Source organism: Pezoporus occidentalis, unplaced genomic scaffold (assembly GCF_034315485.1).
Source record: "Pezoporus occidentalis ecotype Australia unplaced genomic scaffold, CSIRO_AGI_Poc_V1 ctg6, whole genome shotgun sequence".
Taxonomy (NCBI): Eukaryota; Metazoa; Chordata; class Aves; order Psittaciformes; family Psittacidae; genus Pezoporus; species Pezoporus occidentalis.
The window spans coordinates 739546-761899 of record NW_026915943.1 but is presented as its reverse complement, the minus strand read 5'-3'; the positions used below and the strand labels follow the sequence as shown (position 1 = coordinate 761899).

Sequence of the window (22354 nt, the reverse complement as noted above, 5' to 3'; positions counted from 1 at the left end):
AGTGGGCTGTAGAGAAGGTCCACGGGGCTCGTTGGAGGAAATGCATCTTCTTCATAGAATCAGCCAGGATGGAAAAGCCCTTTAAGCTCATCCAGTCCAACCATTCCCAGCACTGCCAAGGCCACCACTGCCCCATGGCACTGAGGCCTCGTCTCCATGGGGTGTGAGGTGACTGCAGCCCTGCCCTGGGCAGCCTGTTCCAATGCCTGAGCACCCTCTGGGGCAGGAATTGTTCCTCAGCTCCATCTAAACCTGCCCTGGTGCAGCTTGAGGCCGGTTCCTCTTGTCCCATCCCTTGTTCCTTGGGAGCAGAGCCCAGCCCCTCCTGGCTCCATCCTCCTCTCAGGCACTTGTAGGGAGGTCACATCTTCAATTGACCAAAGGGTTCAATCTGCCCATCCTGAAGGATGCTTGTGGGGGTTTTTGGCTCAGTGGGTTCCCTTCTCGTGGTCCTTGTGTTTATCTTAAAGCTTTAAGTAAGACATGGACCATTCAATGGACCTGTGGTCCAACCTCAGCAAGAGGTAGCAGCCATGTCCTGATGCACTGGACGGTCAGAGCAGGAACTTAGGAACAGTTAAAGCAATACCGAAGCATAGATGACATCCTACAGGTGTATCTCCACAGCATGTACCTCCAAAACAGCTTCTTTGGTTCCTCTAGGCCATCCCTCCCCAGTGAATTCCCCAGGTTCCCTGCACACAGGTAAGAACAGTTGCCACCTCAAAGCTTAGCAGCAGCAAACCATAGAAGCCAAATGCTTTTCCTATAGCTTGGTGGTCACAGCACTGCTCTAGGAACAGAGAAACCCACATTCACTCCCCACCTTAGCTTTTGGGATCGCAAGGCTCTTCCCCCACCAACTCTTCAACCCACAGGCAAAGAAATAGGCTTCATCCTCCTGCTAATGGGGTTTTTTCTTCCCTCCTGTCCTCTATTTATCCTCCCCACTCTCAGCTACCAGGTTTCCCAACCCTATATTCAGAAGGCAGGTTCAGCTCAGCATCCTGCCTCTCATCATTTCCTTGAAGCCAATAGGCAGTAAAAGCTTTATGAACAGGAGCACCAGGTATCACAGCAGCAACACTGTCCTTTGTGCCTAGCACTGGGTCTCAAATGTCAGATCTGCATGTGAATAGCAATACACTTCCCAGTAAAACTGTTCTGGAGATGGATTAAAAAGACATTAAAGCACATTAGAGCAAAGCAAGATGCAGGAGACTCAGTCAACTACCTTCCCTGGCCAGAAATGCAGAAGGGCACCCAGGCCCCACCACACCAGGAGAGAGGCAGCCAAACCCAAAAACCTTTATTGCAACTTCTTAGAGTTCAAGCCTGACCTGGATTAAACTTTTTTCCCCTGGATTTTTAGAGAAAACATCACTGGGTTGACTTGAATTGGGTTAACTTCATCTCCATGCTAATCCTCTTGTACAGCAAGGGCAGGATGGCTACAGGGTGGATGATGCAGCAGGACTGGTTGGGATGGAATGGACCTTAAAGCCCATCCAGTCCCAACCCCTGCCACAGGCAGGGACCCCTTCCACTGGAGCAGCTTGCTCCAAGCCCCTGTGTCCAACCTGGCCTTGAACACTGCCAGGGATGGGGCAGCCACAGCTTCTCTGGGCACCCTGTGCCAGCGCCTCAGCACCCTCACAGTAAATGTGGGGCTCAGGTCCCACTGGCCTTCCTCAACCCCACTCATCAGTGAGGGGTCATGAACAGACCAAGGTGAGCACCCAGGGTTTTCATTGCCTTTCTTTGGTTACAATAGATTAATGCTGTGTGTGAGCATATTGAAGACTCAACCTCCACCCCACTACTCAAATCCAGCATCATTCATCAGCCACAGACTCTGGCCTGGCAACTGCTCCATCTACTCTGTCCAAGAGCAATGCTCTCACATAGCACCTACAGAGCAAATCCGTGGGTCCAAAGGTGGCCATCATCCAGGTTCTGCTTAGGGACTCAAAGAGCCATAATAAAAGGGATCTGGAGGGATTCAGACATGCTATAACTAAACAAGAGGGAAGAAAGAGAACAGGGTTCCTCTGAAGTCTTTGCTTATGACACCACTAAAAGCTTCCTTAGCTCAACTTCAGTACATTTAAGTTTTTGCTCTGATGTCCCTTCAAGCGGCCCTCTGATGTGTCAGGTCTTCACTTGATGTGGAAATGACTGCTTTAAAACGCTGTTTCCATGGCAGTTATGAAGCACATGAGCCTTCTCCGTGACTAAGGAACAAGGTATTTGCTACACAGACTTGTATTTGTAGTCCTGTTCCAGAGGGAACACAGCCAGGTTCCCAAATGCAGCATCTCCATTAATCCCTCCATCTCCCCACATCCTCCATTAATCAATGCTGAGCTTCCCGTTGCAGTACATCACTTGCACACTGGAGAGCTGAAGTACAATGCAATTAAATGCAGACATCAAAAAGATGAGGCAGTGAATTAAAAAAAGAAGATATTTACCTAAATTTCAGAGCCACAAGAACCTCTTTGCATGTTCAGCTTCACAGGGAAAGGTTAAAGCCTGCAGCAATACATGCCAGGCTATAATTTTCCTTGTCTTATAAAGCCCATTTCAATCGCAGAATATTCCCTTAAGTCTTTACAAGTTGGAAGGCCAAATCTCCATCTTTATGTAGCTAAATCACTGCCACAGTTTAATTAGGCCAAATTGGTTTTATAGGGATAGGTGCATCCACTGTTGGACACCGAACCTGCTGCCTGAATCACAGGCAGTGATTGCTGTGTTCAGTTGCAGGGTTGGAACTGGATGATCTTAAGGCCCCTTCCAACCCAAACCAGTCTGGGATTCTGTGATTTCAAAGCCCAAATACCTCCTGCATCCAGACCAGACCTGCACATCTCCTCCTACTCTGGCGTGAGTATTTGGGAACCCAAACCTTTGCAGCACTGCAGCTGCAATGCCCAGTCACAGCATCCCCACATGATTTTATTTAGCCCTCTCTCCACTTTAAGCTCAGACAGATTTGGCTTTGCACTGGAGTGGACTAGAAGCATTCACATCTTTACTGTTGGTATAAACTGGAAGAGAAAGAAGTTCCAAAATGCCCTTTAAAATAAAGGGTTTTTCCTTCTAGTCTTAAAAATAACCAAGAGCAATGGTGATGGCTTCAGTTCTAAGACTGTGGGTCTGAGCAAAGAGGAAAACCACACTCCTAGGAGAAGCCAGCTCACATCACTGAGTTGGTGAACACCCTCCCTCCCACAACGTCAGCATCTAAAGCATGTGATGTATTTAAGGGATCAACTACCCACTGCGGTGCAAACCACAGTTTACACGCTATAGCCCACAAGAGGATGATGTCAGGGCAGTCTGGTTAGAAGAGAGCCCAAGGTACTGTCAAAGTGGTTTAAAGATGCTGCCGAGACAGTGAAAGGGAGGATCATTTCCAGCACTGGAGGGAGCTGGTAACACCCGAACTGCCCAGCACATCCCTCTGGAAAACTCGTTTTCAGCTCCTTCCAACGTTGCCAAGTTTTCCACACCCATGTCTGCTTGAGGCTGAGCTTTTTGCCATTTATGTTCTGCAGAAAGTTGCAGCCAAATTGCTCAGGATCCTCCCAAAACAGCAGGCCAGAGAAAGAAACAAACTGAACGCAACCAAATGCTTCGACGTGATTCCAGCCCCAACTTTGGTTTCTTATGGAAGATGATCTTAAGGTCCTTTCCAACCCAAGCCATTCTATGATTCTATCACTGAAGATAAGCAATAGATGCTCTCCTGCAGACTCACTTCCTACCTCACTTTCCCTTACCATCATTAACAACTCCATCTGAAAGACTCAAATGCATCCAAGGCAATGTCAAACAACCCTTAAAGGAGTCTGATGGCAGCCAAAATTGTTAAGGGCTTGCTCCTCTGCAATGGGGAAGCTCTACTCACCAGTTGATTTCATTGTAGTCATTGTGAACTTCCCACCAGAAGTAAAACCAAACCAGGGTCAGGAAGAAGGATGAGGTGAGGATGAGGAACCAGAGCCGCTCCCACTGTGGATAGAAAGAGAAATGAGCATTAATACTGGCCCATTGCAGGGCCAGTGCCCCCATATTGTCCAACATTCCATCTAGAAGCTGTGGAGGTTGGATGGAGTTAACTAGGTATTTCCAAGGGTAGATTTGGGACCTTTTTCACCTGGGGGAGTTAGGAGATGCCACCCTGGTCCCCAGCCCTGGACAAAGAGGTCCATTATGTAGATCCATGTTATGTAGTGCTGGTTCAGCATTTCTCCAGCTCTTTAGGCACGTGCAATGAGGGAACATTTTGGATACAGAGCTGGGTTTTTTTGGCTTGTTTGTGTTTGGGGTATTTTATAGGCAATTGTTGAATTAACTTTTCCATTCACATGTGAGAGGTGCAACTTCACATCTTAATCTCAGCCTAAATGACCGAGTAGCTATCAAACGGCAAAGTCTACATAGCAGGTTATGGATGCTGCTACTACACACACATATACAAACCCTTCCTTACTCCTTCCCTAGGGCACTCAGATCCTGCAAAGCCAACCACCCATCCACAACATTCATCCATTCCCACCACCACCACATATACAAGTGTTTTCCAGGAGGAGAGACCACAGCAGCATTGCTTAATGGAGATTTACACCACCATTCAGCTCGGATGCATGTTCCAAATAATACTCTACACACACAGAGGAAAAAACATATGGTCAGTGACCTAATCCAAAAGCATGACTGAAATCCCAAAACACAAAGACATCCATGAAGAGAACAGTGCTGCAAACTCTCCCTAAGCAGCCCCATTTCCACGTTCTACTTGTTGGTTTTACTCTGCAGGCATTCAATAGTCCACACATGTTTCTGTTCCCAACCAGCATCCAGTCTGATTGGAACAAACCACTGAAACACATCCTTTATGGAAAATATGAAGCTTCTCTTCCCAGAATGAGCAAGAAGGGATGAAAACTGACAAAGTGAATGAGTAACTCCACTACTATAATTTCCTTCCAGACCCCGAGCACAACATTAATCTCTTTGGAAAATGCCCTTTTCTCTACTCTCATGGCTTTTCAATTATGCAGAACAACGTAACCAATGCAAACACTGCTTTGGTGATATATGAAATACTACTAGTTTTTGCCTTCCTTTTCCATCTTAAGGGCTGAAGCTATTTACTTAACTGTATATTGACTGTTTTCCATCATGCATCACCCTGGATACCTATCTTGTGATACAGCTCTTCCTTGGATGCTCTGTTTTATAAGAAGTGCCAAGAGAAAAAAAGAAAGCAATAAAAAGGCTTGGAATTATTTCATTTTTGCTGTGCCAAAAGTGATGTCTTCTGCTAGAAATTCCCAATTCTTGGCTGGGGTTGTGGTTAAAACATCTTTTTCAACTCAGCTCAAGTTTATAAGCCAACTTCTATCAAACCTCCATACCAGCTCCATCCCATGAGGGTCTTCATGTTCCAGATAAATGGGAAGAAAGGGACCAGAAGGAGGTAAAATGGGAATTGCACAGGGCAACAACTAGGTGCATTCAAAACCACATGGCCAAACTGCTCTGCCATACTTGCAAAAACTATACTCTCTCCACCTTATCCATAGATCTGCACCTATGCACACAAGTGACCAGCAGGTCAGAGGAGGTGATTCTACCCCTCTACTCTGCTCTGGTGAGACCCCACTTGCAGCACTGTGTGCAGTTCTGGTGTCCTCAACATAAAGAGGACATGGAGCTGTTGGAACAAGTCCAGAGGAGGCCACGAGGATGAGCAGGGGCTGGAGCAGCTCCTGTATGGAGACAGGCTGAGAACATTGGGGCTGTTGAGCCTGGAGAAGAGAAGCTGCGTGGAGACCTCAGAGCAGCTTCCAGTGTCTGAAGGGGGCTGCAAGGATGCTGGAGAGGGACTCTTCATCAGGGACTGCAGTGATAGGACAAGGGGTGATGGGTTCAAACTGAAACAGGGGAAGTTCAGGTTGGATACAAGGCAGAAGCTCTTCCCTGTGAGGGTGCTGAGGCGCTGGCCCAGGGTGCCCAGAGAAGCTGTGGCTGCCCCATCCCTGGCAGTGTTCAAGGCCAGGTTGGACACAGGGGCTTGGAGCAAGCTGCTCTAGTGGAAGGTGTCCCTGCCTGTGGCAGGGGTTGGAGCTGGAGGAGCTTTAAGGTCCCTTCCATCCCAAACCAGCCTGGGATGTTACGATTCTCTAAGTAACCTCCTGGAAGGAAAGCGCTGTGGTTGGAACGTGGAGTTTCCCCAGAACCCCCACCTTTGGTAGCAGGATGCCATCTACAGCACCTATGTTACCTCCAACCAACACTAGCTTTCCCCAGTCCCAAATCCAACAGCAAGGCTGCAACATCTCCCCATGACGAACCTCCTCCACATCAACCACCAGTGCACAGCTGAGCCAACCCTTTGCAACCCAGGAGTTCCAGATTATAATCCACCCATGGAACGTCTGGATTATATAAACACTCCAACCTAAAACCACTCACACCTTCACTCCATCCCAGCAAAATTCCCCAGGAAGAAGCAATTCCTAACGCTTTCAGCAGATCATGACTATTTTCTCCTGGTGCCTTCCACAGTCTATGGTTCTCCAAGCTTTCAAACCTCACTTTCCCCTATTGTTAGCTGGTTTTTTGTCTCCCCATTTGGGTCTAACACCTTGCACGGATCAGCAACACTGCTGAATCAGTTAACTGGACAGGTTTTGCAAGGTGAGTGAGGTTTCAAGCATCTCAAATGCTGGACCAATATTGCTATATAAAACATAGTAATCCTCCAGCTTTTTAAAGGTCATTATGGGATAAGCTTGGCCAGTTTTCATGCACTGGATGACAGTGATTTGATAAGCCAAGGGAAAACATTTCAGAACATGTTTGGGCTTTATGTTTCATATATCTATTTTTTGTGTGTGTTTTCTCCTTCATTTACATGCAAGTAGCAGAGCCTGTGTCAAAGCTCTCCAAAAGCTATTTTAGGTCTCTCCTTGATGCTGCACTTGCCAGATATATTTGCCTGGCTGATTTTGTGTAAACCCAGTCCAATCCCTTAAGGGTTGGCATACTTCAGTGAGGTCAAGAATAGGGAACATCTTCCCAGCACCACTGATGCTATTCAGCACAGACTGAGCCCGAATCAACCTGACCTACGTATACAACATATTGGATGTAGCCTGTCTCCTCTACAACCTCCCTCCAACCACCCCTCATCAGAAGAGCTTTAGAGGCCCCTGCTTCACAAGCTTCCATATGCTTTAAAGCAAGGTGAAATCTGCACCGTTCAACAGCTTCGAGCCTCTACTGCTAAAAGCGGAGTCATCCTGATCACTCAATCACAGCTTCAAGCAGGAGGTGCCACCTCACCTATGGAAGCTCAAGCAGAACCACTAGAAGGTTTGAAGGTGCTTGCAGAAGACGTCCATATTCAGCTCCATGAGGTTTGATAGGAATGTCAGCACTGAGATTTTGGCACTTCTAGAAAACCTTCCCTCCTTCTCTTTCAGTTTATCCCTCTTCACACCAGGATATGATGGATGTGCTCACTAGTTACCACTTACTTGCATTAAGCTTAAACATGCTCAGCTCACACTGCACTCAGTGTTGTCATGCAAATGAACCTGACCAAGTACAGGTATTAGCACCTTCATTCCTACCAGGAGGTAATTTGGAAGTAGCTTCATGTTTTGTCCTGTTTTCTATACTCTGGTTCACACCACTAAAGGGCTTCGGGTGAAGCAAAACCAGATGTGCTCCAGGAGTGAACTCAGTGTACATCAACTACCAATGGGCACTCCAGACTGGAGCGAATCCTAAATGACTACACCACCACCTCCAAAACGTTGGGAACTAGGTTCAGGTCCTTTCCCAACCTAACTACTCTACGGACATCAGGACTTCAGCACCAACTATTTCCCTCCACAAACCTCTTCTCTTGGGCCATACCACTTGCTATGAAGACACAGCCATGTCTTAAAGAATGGTATTAAATGGTGTTAACCTCATTGTATCAACACTTAACTTTAAAGGAAAAATCAATAAATGAAGAGTCACCTTTATCCTTCAGCTAAATGTCTACAGAGGACAAGCTCTATGCACTCAGTTAACCTCAGAAAGAGCTAACTGGTGCACTCATGAAGCCTTTGTGGAGCACCCTCAATGAGATGGCCACAGCCCAAAGAAGAATGGAGAGAATATCAATTAAAGTAAGAAAAAAGTGATCTTGAAATGAGAATATTTAAAAGGATCAGGCCCAAGCTGAATTTTTTTGGGCTGCAGAAGAGCTACCAAAACCAGGCATCTTACATGTACCACTGTGCTTGTGACCTCAGGTCTGGTGTGGGGCCACTTCTAGCAATGGAAATATGATTTCTTATTCCAAGATTATCTAAAGATTTAATCAGAAGAGCCCCAAAAGGAAGCAAATGAAGACGGAGACCTGTTGCCAAGTTTCAGTTTGTCAGCAATTTCTTGATGCATTAAAATCACAGGATCCGTAAAAAATAAGAATTAAAAAGAATCAGCATTTCAGCCACATTTTCCACCACTTTTGTGCATTCCCAATTCCCACCTGTGGGAGCATAACCAATTCTCAAAGTAAGGGATAATGGCAAAAAAAACCCACCCCAAATTAAAGGAATTTACCACACAACGACCCAGTTTGTGACTCATTGTGAAGGTGGCTCATGCGTTTTACCTGCTTTTGTGATGCAGGTTTTAATCTGACCTCTTTGAAACAGCCACAAAAGTCACATCACAGAGCACAGATGAGATTTCCCTATCTGGGGATTAGTTTTGGACCAGCCTCTTTAGCTGCAACTCCCCAACCCAGATGGAGTTTGTAGCATTATTTACAACCTGGTACTGGTAGCAGGAGAGCAGAGGTTTAGGAGGATTATTTTCTTTCCTGTAGGATCTGCAGGAGGGATTATGGAGTTCGTTCGCATGCACATTGCCACCTACAAGGGCTATTTCATAGAATCACAGCATGGTTTGTGTTGAAAGGGACCTTAAAGCTCCTCCAGCTCCAACCCCTGCCATGGGCAGGGACCCCTTCCACTGGAGCAGCTTGCTCCAAGCCCCTGTGTCCAACCTGCCCTTGAACACTGCCAGGTCGACACCTCTTTGTACAATAGCATTTGTAAACCAAAGAAGTTCTTTAACCACCAAATCCATTGCTTTAAATAGGTTCCTTTAGAGGAGGTTCTCTGGCTGTCACTAGAAAATCAAACCTCTGCCAAAACCAGCCACACACAGAGCTAATGCACATTTGCCTGCTCCAGTCATTCCCCGTTGAATTATGGGGTGAACTCAACTCGATGCTGTGCCGTTCTAAAGAAGCCAGAACCATGTCCATTTGATGATTTACTTGAGTCCTTAGCAAGCCCACAGATCATCAAATTGCCCATTATCTTCCCAAAAAGCAGATCAGCACAGCATCAGGATGTAAACAGAGTGTGATTTGCACATAGAACTGAGAAAGAGCATTTAAGCTCTTAAAGTCAAGATTGCCCACGGTGCGACACCACTGATCAGAAGTGGCTATCACTACATTCACACATGGCCCTGGTCATGAGGTTTAACCATTGTTATAATTAAGATGGGTCTATCAGTATGTCCCAAACCCTGTCTGGGGCATGGATGCAAAACAAAGGGATACAACATGTGAGACTACATTAAATTGCTTATTTCCTAACATAGATATTCCCAAAAGCCACTGAAATGCTGGTCAATGAGCTAAGCTGCCCCTTTTACTCTTTCTTTGCACCCAGCTGGAGGAGGAGGCTGCATTTTCAGAAGGGGCAGAGCACTGTTGGCTCAAGGGCTGCTCCATTCAAGCCAAGGCTGGAGCCAGCTCATTTCCTGGCAGCCTGCAGATGGGTGAAGCAGAGCATAAACATTTTGCTTCACAGACATTGCTGGAGTCACCCCAGTCAACCCTAGCCCTGAAATGCCCTCGTCCACCTACGGTGGTTGCTGAGATCTGTCAGCTCATCCCAAGCTAACAGCAGGGTTTGCATCCTTGAGATGCTTCTACACCTTCTGGCCTTGGGATACAACTGCAAGACCCCCCCTAAAGCAAACCCAGCATCCTCCCTGGCAACCTGAAGCAACGTCAAGCTTCAAAGTGAACTGGAAAGAGAGAAGCCTGCTTTGAACTGCGACTGGGTAAGAGGAAATGCTAGCACTGCACAGATTAGAGCTCCATTCCTACCCGGATTAGCTCATAGCAAACAACACTCCAGCAATCAGTCAACGTGGGTGAAGCCGGGTCCTTTCCAACTCACGCATCCCTAGAAGCTTTCCGAGGAAGGAAATCAAATGCCAATGCTGCAACGTTGCTGCAAGCTCACTCCAGTTTATACCAGTAGAGCTAATCATGGCAGCCCACAGATGGAAACAGATGGGTTTTACAGTCCCCCTTTTGATTCCCATCCAACTGTGAGGATAGTGCCAACGTTCACATCAAACCCTCTGTGGCATTTGGTCCCCAAGGCAGCTGAAACCACAGCGAGCAAAATATCACCCCAAGGGCCTTAAATATAGAGGTGAGGATGTGGTTGATTGGAAATGGAGATGCATTAAAAAAAAGCAGGTTTCTTTTCCTGATTAAAATATGTTCTCCTTTAAAGGGTAAAAGCCAGAAAACAGGAACAACTTCACACTAAGCCACCACTAAGACCAGCCAGAGGGAACAACCTACTGTTTCATGGAAGAAGTTTAAGTCAGATGAGTGGAGCAAGTGGGGTACCATGACCTTTTTCACAGTGCCCCATGAAAGCCCTCCAGAGAGCACAAAGGGGCTTAAAAGAAGACAAGAACAAACATATATTCACAACCTGAGTGAGTTTCCTTTTTGGGTTCATGTGAGACCCCCACTTGCAGCACTGTGTGCAGTTCTGGGGTCCTCAACATAAGAAGGACATGGAGCTGTTGGAGCAAGTCCAGAGGAGGCCACGAGGATGAGCAGGGGCTGGAGCAGCTCCTGTATGGAGCCAGGCTGAGAACATTGGGGCTGTTGAGCCTGGAGAAGAGAAGCTGTGTGGAGACCTCAGAGCAGCTTCCAGTGTGTGAAGGGGGCTACAAGGATGCTGGAGAGGGACTCTTCATTAGGGACTGGAGTGATAGGACAAGGGGTGAAGGGTTCAGACTGAAACAGGGGAAGTTCAGGTTAGATTTAAGGGTGAAGTCCTTCCCTGTGAGGGTGCTGAGGCGCTGGCACAGGGTGCCCAGAGAAGCTGTGGCTGTCCCATTCCTGGCAGTGTTCAAGGCCTTGGTCAACATGGTTTAGTGTGAGGTGTCCCTGCCCATGCAGGGGGTTGGAACTGAATGTTCTTAAGGTCCTTTCCAACCCAAATCACTCTGGGATTCTATGGTTATGGGTACACCTTGGTCTTTTAGTAACAGAAGACATTTCTTCGAAAGAGGAACTTGAACTTTGACAGTTTTCAACTCAAACAGTTAAAAAGAAGACAAAGAGAAAACTACACAACTATTGATTCCCTTCAGACTCAAAGCTTCCTTAGCCCAGAGGGATTTACATCAAGAAACACCACAAAGAGAAGCCCAAAACCCTCAACCACAGAGCAAAGGGGAAAAATAGCTTTTCACCACAGACCACGATGTGAAGACCCAGCCTTCATTTGAAGAGCAAAGACAGGAAAGACAGGTAGCATTTGCTCCCAACCAGAAAGGCAGCGTGACAGTGGGGAGGCTGAAGGGCAAAAGATCAGAGGAGCCACTGAAATCAATAGAAAAACTCCAGCTCTCTTCCCTGCACTCTGGCTTTGAACCAAGAAACCTTTTATTGCTTGATTCATTATTTCAGAACAGCGGATAAACCAAGCTCCCTTCAATTCGGTTTTCCTCAATTCTGTTAACTTCTATACTATGGTGCACCAGGGAATCACTCAGCATTAAATGTTATTGGTAGACTGGACTCCCCCCTTGTCTCGTCGCTACTTCGAGCAGAACCAAGGTTTATTCTGCCAAAACTGTTCAGAGATCCTCTTCTTCAGGCTGAGAGAGCTGGGCTGGGTGAGCCTGGAGAAGAGAAGGCTCCTGAAGGGGAGACCTGAGAGCAGCTCCAGTGCCTGAAGGGACTGCAGGAAAGCTGGAGAGGGGCTTGGGACAAGGGCCTGTAGGGCCAGGCCAAGGGGAATGGCTTTAACCTGCCCGAGGGGAGACTGAGCTGAGCTCTTAGGCAGAAGCTCTTCCCTGTGAGGGTGCTGAGGCGCTGGCACAGGGTGCCCAGAGAAGCTGTGGCTGCCCCATCCCTGGCAGTGTTCAAGGCCAGGTTGGACACAGGGGCTTGGAGCAAGCTGCTCCAGTGGAAGGGGTCCCTGCCCATGGAAGGGTTGAAGCTGGAGGAGCTTTAAGGCCCCTTCAAAGCAAACCAGTCTGGGATTCCTCCTTTCAAACACCCGTACTTTCAACCTCTTAAACCAGTCAGCTTTCCAGATCCAAAACCTGAGTGCTCTACAGTCCCATGCCTAGAACAAGCCATAAAAACATCTGACTCACTTCTCCAAATTAACACCGAACTGTAATGAAAATTGGGCAGAATAATCCAACCTAACAAGCTAGTTAAAACTGGTTCTCCATTTCACCCCCTGATGGGATCTGTGCTCTCGTCAGAGGTTTCTGAGATCAGAGACATTAAGCCTATTTCTTAGAACTAGTTACTGAAAAAACACAGCGGGAAATCACCCCTCACTATTAAAACCAGGAACTGTATTTATCCATAGCTACCCTGGCCAAGAATATTATCTACACATACATCTAAGGCTACAGTGGTCTCCATGTACACTCAACCAGAGGCTTGCTCCAAACAAAGGTTTGGATTTAATGACCTAAATTTGCTCTGGAGGAAGCTGTTCCTCTTTTTGGCTATATAAAGAGCCTCTGAAGCCATCTTCTCACTTTCAACACCTTCCACTAGACAGTGTGAATATCTCCTCACCATCCACCCCATGGGTCTCTTGCTGTCAACATTAGTAGAAACATGTTCCACCTCCAGCCCCCATGATTTTCACAGTAACTCGGTGTACAAGGGGTGTTAACAACCTCAACTTCCACTCTGCTCCCTCCAGCATCTCTGCAAGTACCACCACTCAAACCAGGACCACAGCATGCCATGTAAGGTGGGCGATGTGCCTCCTGGAGAACCTCTCCCAAGCATAGCTTGTGTTCCCCAGCTAGAAATAAAGGAGCAATTGGAAGGACAGACTGGGTTTAGGAATTGTCATTCATCCCCCATGAAGAGGGCTCTTGTTCAAGTCGAAGTGCCTCTAGGAATCCATGGCTTTCAGTCTTTGCGGCGACCCCTACCCATTCTCTGCCTCCTGAGCACAGTAACCCTCCTGTTCAGTCATTCAAAATAATTAAATAAGTAAATAAAAGTCAAGCTTGGGCAGGAAGAAGCTTTTTGACAATGTCTTCCCTCCCCCCCTTTCCCCTTTTTCTTGTCAGAAAATTCCACTTGTGAAAGAAACAGAAGCCTTTCATAGGAAATACCATATTTTAAAGCAATTTCTTGCTAAAGGGCATCTCAACTTGAGGCTGTTGGAATTTCTGGTCAGAGGAAACAGGAGAGAGGCTGAGCCTTTGCAAAAGCTGGCAGTAGATTGGTCAGGATGTGCACAGGCAGATGGAGAGCAACAGCACATATATCTGACCATACATACACACAAAGAAATCAATTCCACCCATTCAGCCATGGGACCAGAACAAATGAAGCTGCAGACTGGGTGGTATGGAAAAGTCAAAAGGGATAACACAGAAGTCTGGAGGGGTGATGTGACATGTTAGACTGGAGCTGGAGCTGAGGAGCAATTCCTGCCCCAAAGGGTGCTCAGGCATTGGAACAGGCTGCCCAGGGCAGGGCTGCAGTCAGCATCCCTGCAAGTGTCACACACCGTGGAGATGAGGCCTCAGTGCCATGGGGCAGTGGTGGCCTTGGCAGTGCTGGGGAATGCTTGGACTGGATGATCTTGAAGGTCTTTTCCAACCTCATTGATTCCATGATTCAATGTTGAGGACAGGGACAAGTGCCAGGACAGACCTCAGCCTCTCAAACTGACTCCTACCATAATCCTTGCCACCAACCTCATTGGGTTTTTATTTGCACACAACTCAACGTTGGGTCCATGCTCTGTTGGCTTCAGTCTTCTCCCCACCACAGGTCACACGCACAGCTGAAGAAAACCATCTTGCATCACTTCTGCCCTGCCAGAGCTAGGATCTCTGGACAACAGCTATTTTAGACTGCTTGGCTGATTTGATACACCCTGGGCAGATCCGCTTACTTAAGGATATCATCCTATTGCCTAAGGATCACAGAATCAGAGAGTTGTTCGGTTTGGAAGGGACCTTAAAACTCATCTAGTTCCAATCCCCCTGCCATAGGCAGGGACATATCCATGTGCATGGCACGGATACCCGTATTATTTAAGGATAACATGCAGGAGCAAATCAGAGTTACAGCAAAACCACTACAGCAAGCAGTAACTTGAGCCAAGTTACATTAGTACCTCCATAGCTCCACACAGATCAGATGTAGCGATGCCCCTTGGCTTCCTCTTGGGCTACAGTGAGGCCTTCCTGAATCCCTCCCTCTGTCCTTGGCCCCATCATTATACACCTAAACACTTCTCCCACCACTCCTTTTAAATTCAAGCCTTCATCTCTTGAAGGACCTACCAGATAAAATGCAGAGCTTTCAGAGGAGCTAAGCTCTATTAACCAGAGCAGCTAAGCAGCTGCTGTGGATGAACCTCATCTCCATCTCCCTGCCACAATGTATTTATCCTTTTCCCTTAAGACACTGTAAGTCTCCATGCTGAAGGCTTTAATTCAGACAGCATTCACAGACACATCCAAAACTTGCAACTGCAGCAAGAGAGAACAGCTATTTTATCTTCCTGCAGAGCATACATCCTCGAGTCCCTAAATATCCACCAGCCCGAGCACTTGCCTTAGGAAATGAATGGATTTTGTCAAAGGAGCAAGGCCACATAGTCCTAAATAACCTCTCTTTACCTCAAGAGCAAACACAAGAGCTGGACTCAAACTGAGCACCACCATTACTCAAGTGTGTTTTCAGGTTGTCTAAATTCAGCCCCGGATACAATGAGGAGTTTACTAAGGAGTCTTCCCTACCCTCTTCTGACATTTTCAAGACTCAATTCCCTGCAGGCATTTGTCAGCATTAGTTTGTCTCCTTTCTCCTCTAAGCTAACATTTATCCAGTGAATACAAAAGGAAAACTGATGGCTTGATTCCTCATTTCCAGATTACCCAACTGGACTTCATTCAAACAAACAGCAGAGCGTCATCGCCAAGCAAGTTATTAAATCAACTCTGAAGATGAAAGATGACTGCATCTCCCAGCTGTGCCCCTTAGAACCAGGAACTGAGGATAAACAAGAACAAAGATCAGCTGGAACTGTGTGCAGTTCTGGTGTTCTCAATATAAGAAGGACATGGAGCTGCTGGAGCAAGTCCAGAGGAGGCCACGAGGATGCTCAGGGGCTGGAAAAGCTCCTGTATGGAGCCAGGCTGAAAACATTGGGGCTGTTGAGCCTGGAGAAGAGAAGCTGCGTGGAGACCTCAGAGCAGCTTCCAGTGTGTGAAGGGGGCTACAAGGATGCTGCTCTGCATCAGGGACTGCAGTGATAGGACAAGGGGTGATGGGTTCAAACTGAAACAGGGGAAGTTCAGGTTGGAGATAAGGAAGAAGTTCTTTACTGTGAGGGTGTTGAGGCGCTGGCACAGAGAAGTGGTGAATGCTCCATCCCTGGCAGTGCTCAAGGCCAGGTTGGACAGAGCCTTGGGTGCCATGGTTTAGCGTGAGGTGTCTAATCAGTGTCAAAGCTGAAATGCAAGCCCCAATAAACATTTAGGGATGTTTAAAGCCTCTGGCAGGCTCTGCCCTAAACTCCCACTCAAAGCAAAGCCAACTCAGGTTGTGCAGGGCAACGTCCCAGCAAGCTCTGAATGTCTCCAAGAACAGAAATTCCCACTTTCTCCTTGGTTTGGACACCCTCGTGGGGAGAAACTTTCCTGCTAACAGGAATTTCCCTTGATGGGGCTTACGTCCATTGCCTTTGCCAAGAGCCATCATCTTCTCTACGGCCACTCCTAGATAGCTCCAAAGAGCAGCAAGATCTTCCCTTCCCTTCTCCTGGTGCACAACCCCATCTCTCAGCCTCTCCCCATACACCCCAGTTGGCCCCACTGGCCTCACTTCAGTCTGTTATTGCCTGCCTTGGTTTTATGGAGCCCCAAACCAGACTCGGATGTGATCTCTCAGTGTCAGTAAAAAGGAAAACCCACATCTCTCTAGTCGCTGTCACTATTACAGCTGAGGATGTAATTGGTTTCACTGTCAAAAGTACACCTAATGGCTGAAACTTGTTTTGCAAAGAGATATAATGAAGGGAAAGTACTTTGCACTGCAAGGATTTAAAGCATTTCAGTGAGAAAATCAATATCCTTGACTAGCAGATGTTGACCTACCAGCCCTTACATACATCAGGAGCAGAAGCAAGGCGCCTGTGTTGCAATTCCTACACCAGTTTGTGCTGCATCACTCAGCTCTCACAGGACTTTGTATCCTGCCAAAGGCTTCATTATCTCTCCATCTAACAACCAAGACAATGAACATCTGGTGTTAAACTCCACTTGAACACACCCTCAGCTTTCTCTCTTCTCCTTGTCAGTGCTTAGAACTTCAAATCTCATGAGGTATGGAGGCACTAGCACAGCTTGCCCAAAGAAGTGGTGAATGCCCCATCCCTGGCAGTGTTCAAGGCCAGGCTGGACAGAGCCTTGGGTGCCATGGTTTAGTGTGAGGTGTCCCTGCCCATGGCAGGGGGTTGGAACTGGATGATTTTAAGGTCCTTTCCAACCCAAACCACTGTATGATTCTATGGGGCTCTTCCTTCCATTTGGTGCAGCCTTCTCCAAGCAGGAGATGGACTGATTGGAAGGCAACATTAGTCAACATAACTGATTTGAGCCAGTTTGGCCACTTCAGAAACACCACAAGGGTTTTGGCTGATGCAGCACTCCTCAGTAACACAATGTGGTCTTGCAGAAGAGGCATAGAATCATAGAATAATTAGGGTTGGAAACAACTAGTTCCTTTCCATCTTCCATCCAGTTCCAACCCCTCTGCTATGGGCAGGGAAACCACACACTAGACCATGTCACCCAAGGCTCTGTCCAACCTGGCCTTGAACACTGCCAGGGATGGAGCACTTACCACTCCTTTGGGCAACGTGTTGCAGGGCCTCACCACCCTCACAGGGAAGAACTTCTGCCTTATATCTGCCCATAAATACATCTGCATCTGCCAATAAATAAATAAATGGGAAGAAAAAGGAAGAAATTTGGCCTAACGTATAACGGGTCTGAAGAATCAAGACTAAATACACCTGCCCTTGTGGCTGCTGAGGCTTCAACAGCTAACCAGGTGCTTCCTGAAGCAAGTCATTGCATATTGTAGACAAATCTCATTTGATTACGGTACAGAATCAGCTAATAGCTCCCTGCACACCTTGTTAGAGAAGGCCATGAATGAGGCTGCTGAGCTGTGACATGCTCCATTTACAATTCAATTTAGCAGGTCAAAGAACGTGGCAGGGACCATATTACTGAAATACGGGCTCCTACTGGGGCTGCCGTCATGCAGATGACAGATGTAACAGAGAGAGCCAAAGCTCTATAAATAACATTATTACACTGGGTAAAACACCTCCCAGCCTCCAAAACCACCACCACAAACGGCAGCCAGGCAGGAGCACTAATTCCCTGCAGGATTCAGAGCTTGCAGCCTCGCAAAGCTGAGGAGCAATGGGGCAGCTTTGCTTGCAAGCAAAGGGATGAAGGCATCCAGACTAAGGGGTGACACATACTTGCCTGTCCCTCCTTCCCCCTTTGTTCTTCACAGAGGACCAGTTTCTCTCTAGGTGTGCCTCACTGAACAGAAACAACATCTAAGTGCCCCCCAGCAGCTTTATTCATCACAGAAACAACACTGGCAACTCCTGATGGTGCTACAATGGGAATTCCTGTGCCATTCCAGAGGCAGTTCACAGCTGCAGCCAGGGCTGTTTGTGGCTACTAATGGACCCAAGGGACTTCCTGCAGGAATAATAATGTCCTGGACCAGCTCTGCCTCCTGCAATTATATCCTCCCTCATTTATTCAGCACAGAGGTGAGCAGAAATCCCTTAGGGAGCCTCCTATTCATGGGAAAACAGGGCAGAGCAATAGGGGCTCCCCCAATCTACCCCCCACAGCATGATTTACTCTTCTTCCACAGCTCCTGACAATGTGGTTTTAATCTACTGGATCCTTCCCAAACAACACATCCAGTGCTTCTGGCCATACTAATGGAAGGATTCAAGTATTACAAACCTATTACTGATGCTAATGATGCACTATTCCCTTCCTCTTTACCAAATTCTGACTATATGGAAGCCAAGGGGAGGCAGCTATCTTTTCTAGTCTAAATAGGACCAGCTCTTTCAGTCTCTACTGATAAGCCTCATCTAGGAAAAACAAACTAATACAGCCTATCACTTCTGCACAGCCCAACTGGATGAGGTCCAAGCTCCACCTGAAGTGAGCACCTTGCTGGGCACAGCATCCCTGCTGAGCCCTCATCAGCGTCAAGCAGCAGGACTGCATCCTCAGTGTCTCCTGAGGATGTTATTTCTGCCAGCCTCATGATAGCCCTTTTCACAGGCACATGATGCTGTTGAATTGCTTATTCAGCTTATGATTCACTTTTTAATTAAAGCACCAATATCCTGAGGCAATGGGTTTTAAGATTAAAAATGGGCTGAATGAAAGCAGGTTTCATAATCAGAAGGACCATGTAAGTTAACTAAGAATAGAGACAATGAAGACCATTCCATGCAATGGCCTCAGTACCATCTCTTACTCAAGAAATCTCAGAAACACAGATTAGCAGAATGAGGACCGTTTTGGGCCCATCCTGGGGGTTCTGGAAGGTCTTTTCCTACCGGTTTGCTTCTGGCCCTGGTTGGAAATGAGCCATTTGGCTAGATGGCTCCTATACCAGGCCTAGAAAGGCTGCAGTCATTAAAACCCCAGACACCTCCAAGCACCCTCATCCCAACAGATCATTCAACACCAGGGGAAATAGCTGTGCATTTACCTTTGCTGACCCTATTTCAGCTGACCCAGACTGCTTTTGCAGTTTGATCAGATCAGACTAATCCCAGGCTCTGATGTGCCTCCAGCTCATTTCTGTTCGGTATTTATGAGTTTAATAAGCATGGTTTTCATTGGGAAGAATGGTGGAGAGGAGAAATACTGAATATTTATCCCTATTTAAAGAGAATGACTGTGTTTCAGGAGCATTTACAGGAATTCTGTTGTAAAACGTTCTGGTTCAGAGCAAAGTCCTATCCCAAATAGTCTGCAACAGATGGCAAACAGACTCGAGGGCAAAGGATTGGACTAGGAGAAAAAGCAGCCACTAAGCTTATTCCTCGGACAGTTTATTTCTCCCGTGTCTTACCCTTAGCAGCAAGTGTCTGCAAACCAAAATCTAACCCTGCTGCTTTGTCATGGTGCTTGGCACAAACGCCCCTCTCCAAGGATTTCTTTGCTAGCTGAGAAGGTGATAACATCACCAGCCAGTGCTGGAAGAGAATCTGCAAAGTAAAGGAGGCAGTGAGTGACACTCTTGATACCAGTGAGGTCTCTTCACCTTTGAATCACAGAATGGTTTGGGTTGGAAGGGACCTTAAAGCCCATCCAGTTCCAACCCCTGCCACGGGCAGGGCCCCTTCCATAGAGCAGCTTGCTCCAAGCCCCTGTGTCCAACCTGGCCTTGAACACTGCCAGGGCTGGGGCAGCCACAGCTTCTCTGGGCACCCTGTGCCAGCGCCTCAGCACCCTCACAGTGATCATTTTTATGACCATCACTCTCACAGGGGTCATTTGCTCCACCTGCCGAGCCCAGGCCCACACCAGCAGACACAGAGGGGGAAAACTAAACCCAGAGCATCAATAAAAGTGGTCCCGAAAGGCAAACCAGAACAATTCCCCATGTGCAAATCCACATGGGCTCTTCCTCCTTTCTCAATCAGTGTCACAAATGACAAGCAATGACAGCTTAAAAGGGCATTTGCAAGGGCTGACTATCCAGCTGTGCTGCTTGGACTCCACGACCAAGGGAAGCCATAAAGCAGTAGGTATCTTAATGCTTCTGATATTCAGAAACCACTATCTGGAAGGCACAGAAATGAGGATGACAGGAAGCAAAAAGTACTGGCTAATAAAAGCTGCAGCAAAGAAACTGAAGATCTGACTTACACAAGGTCCCCTTTCTGCTTTCCAGCATCCCTGACAAATCATGCTTCGCGTTTGTTGCGAACAGGCGTTTTCTGTGATGTTTATAACTGGCATAGCCAAGTCGAATCATGTAAGAACAACTCTGTCATGCTTGTCTAGAGGGAAGCCAAGAGATCCCCATGCAGCTGTATGCTTTCAGTACCCATCACAATGACTAAAATGCAAGCAGGCAACTTGCAGATCAGAGAAGTCAGTCACATCCGTCCTGTTCCATGCAGGAACAAAAGCCCGACTGCTCTATGAACATGCTGAAAAAGCATTGCAACCGCTTTGTTTCCTAGTGTTTGCCAATGGTAGGGTCAGCACGTGAGCTGTTAAATGCCCAAATAAAGGTAATGCCCAATTAAATCTGATTTTACTCATTTACTGCATGACCAACGGCAGCAAAAAGCACAAAGACAAGCAACAAGGTGGGGACATCACGAGTGAGCTGAGATGCAGAGCCCCCAGTGGGGGGACATTCCTCATTCACCATTCCAGAAACCATTCCAAGTCAAACTTAACGTTTCTGGCCCTGGAGGGGGACCTATAGCACCCTGGGAGGATGCTCTCTGGAGAGAAAGCTCAGTTGGTTTCCTTGCCATAAAACAGTTTGCAGCGTCAGAAAAGGCATTTGAATCTCTCATTCTCAACTCTGTAAAAGTGGGAATAATTATCCCTCTCATCAAGAGCTGCACGTTGATTAAAGCATTTCAGTTCCTCCAATGGAAGGTGGTACAGAAATAGCACTTCTACCATTACCGCTGTTTCTGCAGCTTGCTGTAGTTGAGAGGGTTTTCATGGCAGCATCGCAGCCAGCCTGACTTTCCTTTCTCCTTTAGGAAGCTGACCTGAAGAGGACATTTCCTGGACAGTCAAAAGAGCTCGCATTGAAAACAACCCAGAGAATCAAAGTTGAGGATTTCTCCTGGTTCACCACTCACTGGTTGTAAAATACATCTTGCACCTCTCCTACATGACATAGGTGGTAAGGCACAGGGTGCCCAGAGAAGCTGTGGTTGCCCCATCCCTGGCAGTGTTCAAGGCCAGGTTGGACACAGGGGCTTGGAGCAAGCTGCTCTAGTGGAAGGGGTCCCAGTTGGAATTGGAGGTGCTTTAAGGCTCCTTCCAGCCCAAATCATTCTATGACATGGGACACGTTCCATGAGCAACCTGCTTTCACATTATCCATAACATTGGTATTTATCAAGCTTCAGACAAAGCCAGTTTTGGCCAGGATATGGATGGACCAGAGAGATACAACACATGGGAAAAACAGCTTGGGGAAGTATGCAAGGAAAGAATTCCCAAAGCATCATTGTTTTGCAGCCTGGGATTTTATAGATGACAAACAACATGGCTTTTGGCTTCCCATCTAGGACACATGCTAATAAATATTTCCAAGCACAGGAATAGATCATGACAGCCACTGCCCACAGTGTCAACAAGACCATCCCAAAGGTACTCTGATCAGAACCACACACAACCCCTCTCCTGCTGTGGGAAAGACTCAGGGAGTTATTTGCTTAGAGCCCCAAATTAGGCACAAACTTCACTGTACCAAGCTATAAAGCCTGCATTCAACGATCCTTCACCAGCTTTCTCATGGAGCAAAGGAATGTCTTTCTTTGACACTGGGTGACACGGTCTAGCTTGAGATGGCCTTGCCCATGGCAGCAGATTGGAACTTGATGATCTCAAGGTCCTTTCCAACCCAACCCATCCTATGAGTTTCTATAAATAACAGCAGAGTTTGAGCTCTTCCCAAACCTAGCACACATTTAACATGCCCAGAGAACTTTTATATAGATACATGTATATCCATTACTCACGTCACCAATTATCCACTTGGGAGCTCACAAAGTAGCCTTATTGGCATAAAAACAAGATCATTTATAGAGGAGCCTAAATGCCACCAGCACCAGAGCATGACAAACAGCTCAGTAAGAGCAGGAGTGGCCTCCTTGGGGGTAAATACTGATCT

The 22354-nt window shown here is 47.1% G+C and overlaps 1 protein-coding gene across 7 annotated transcripts in view; it reads right to left on the bottom strand.

Moving 5' to 3' along the window:
• GDPD5 (glycerophosphodiester phosphodiesterase domain containing 5) overlaps positions 1-22354 on the bottom strand; it is a 163642-nt gene that overhangs the window by 42439 nt on the left and 98849 nt on the right. For all 7 annotated transcript variants that reach the window (XM_062639166.1, XM_062639168.1, XM_062639167.1 and 4 more), the window contains exon 3: positions 3917-4020. In XM_062639166.1, coding sequence (XP_062495150.1) covers positions 3917-4020 — 104 coding nt within the window. The remainder of the gene's footprint in view (positions 1-3916; positions 4021-22354) is intronic.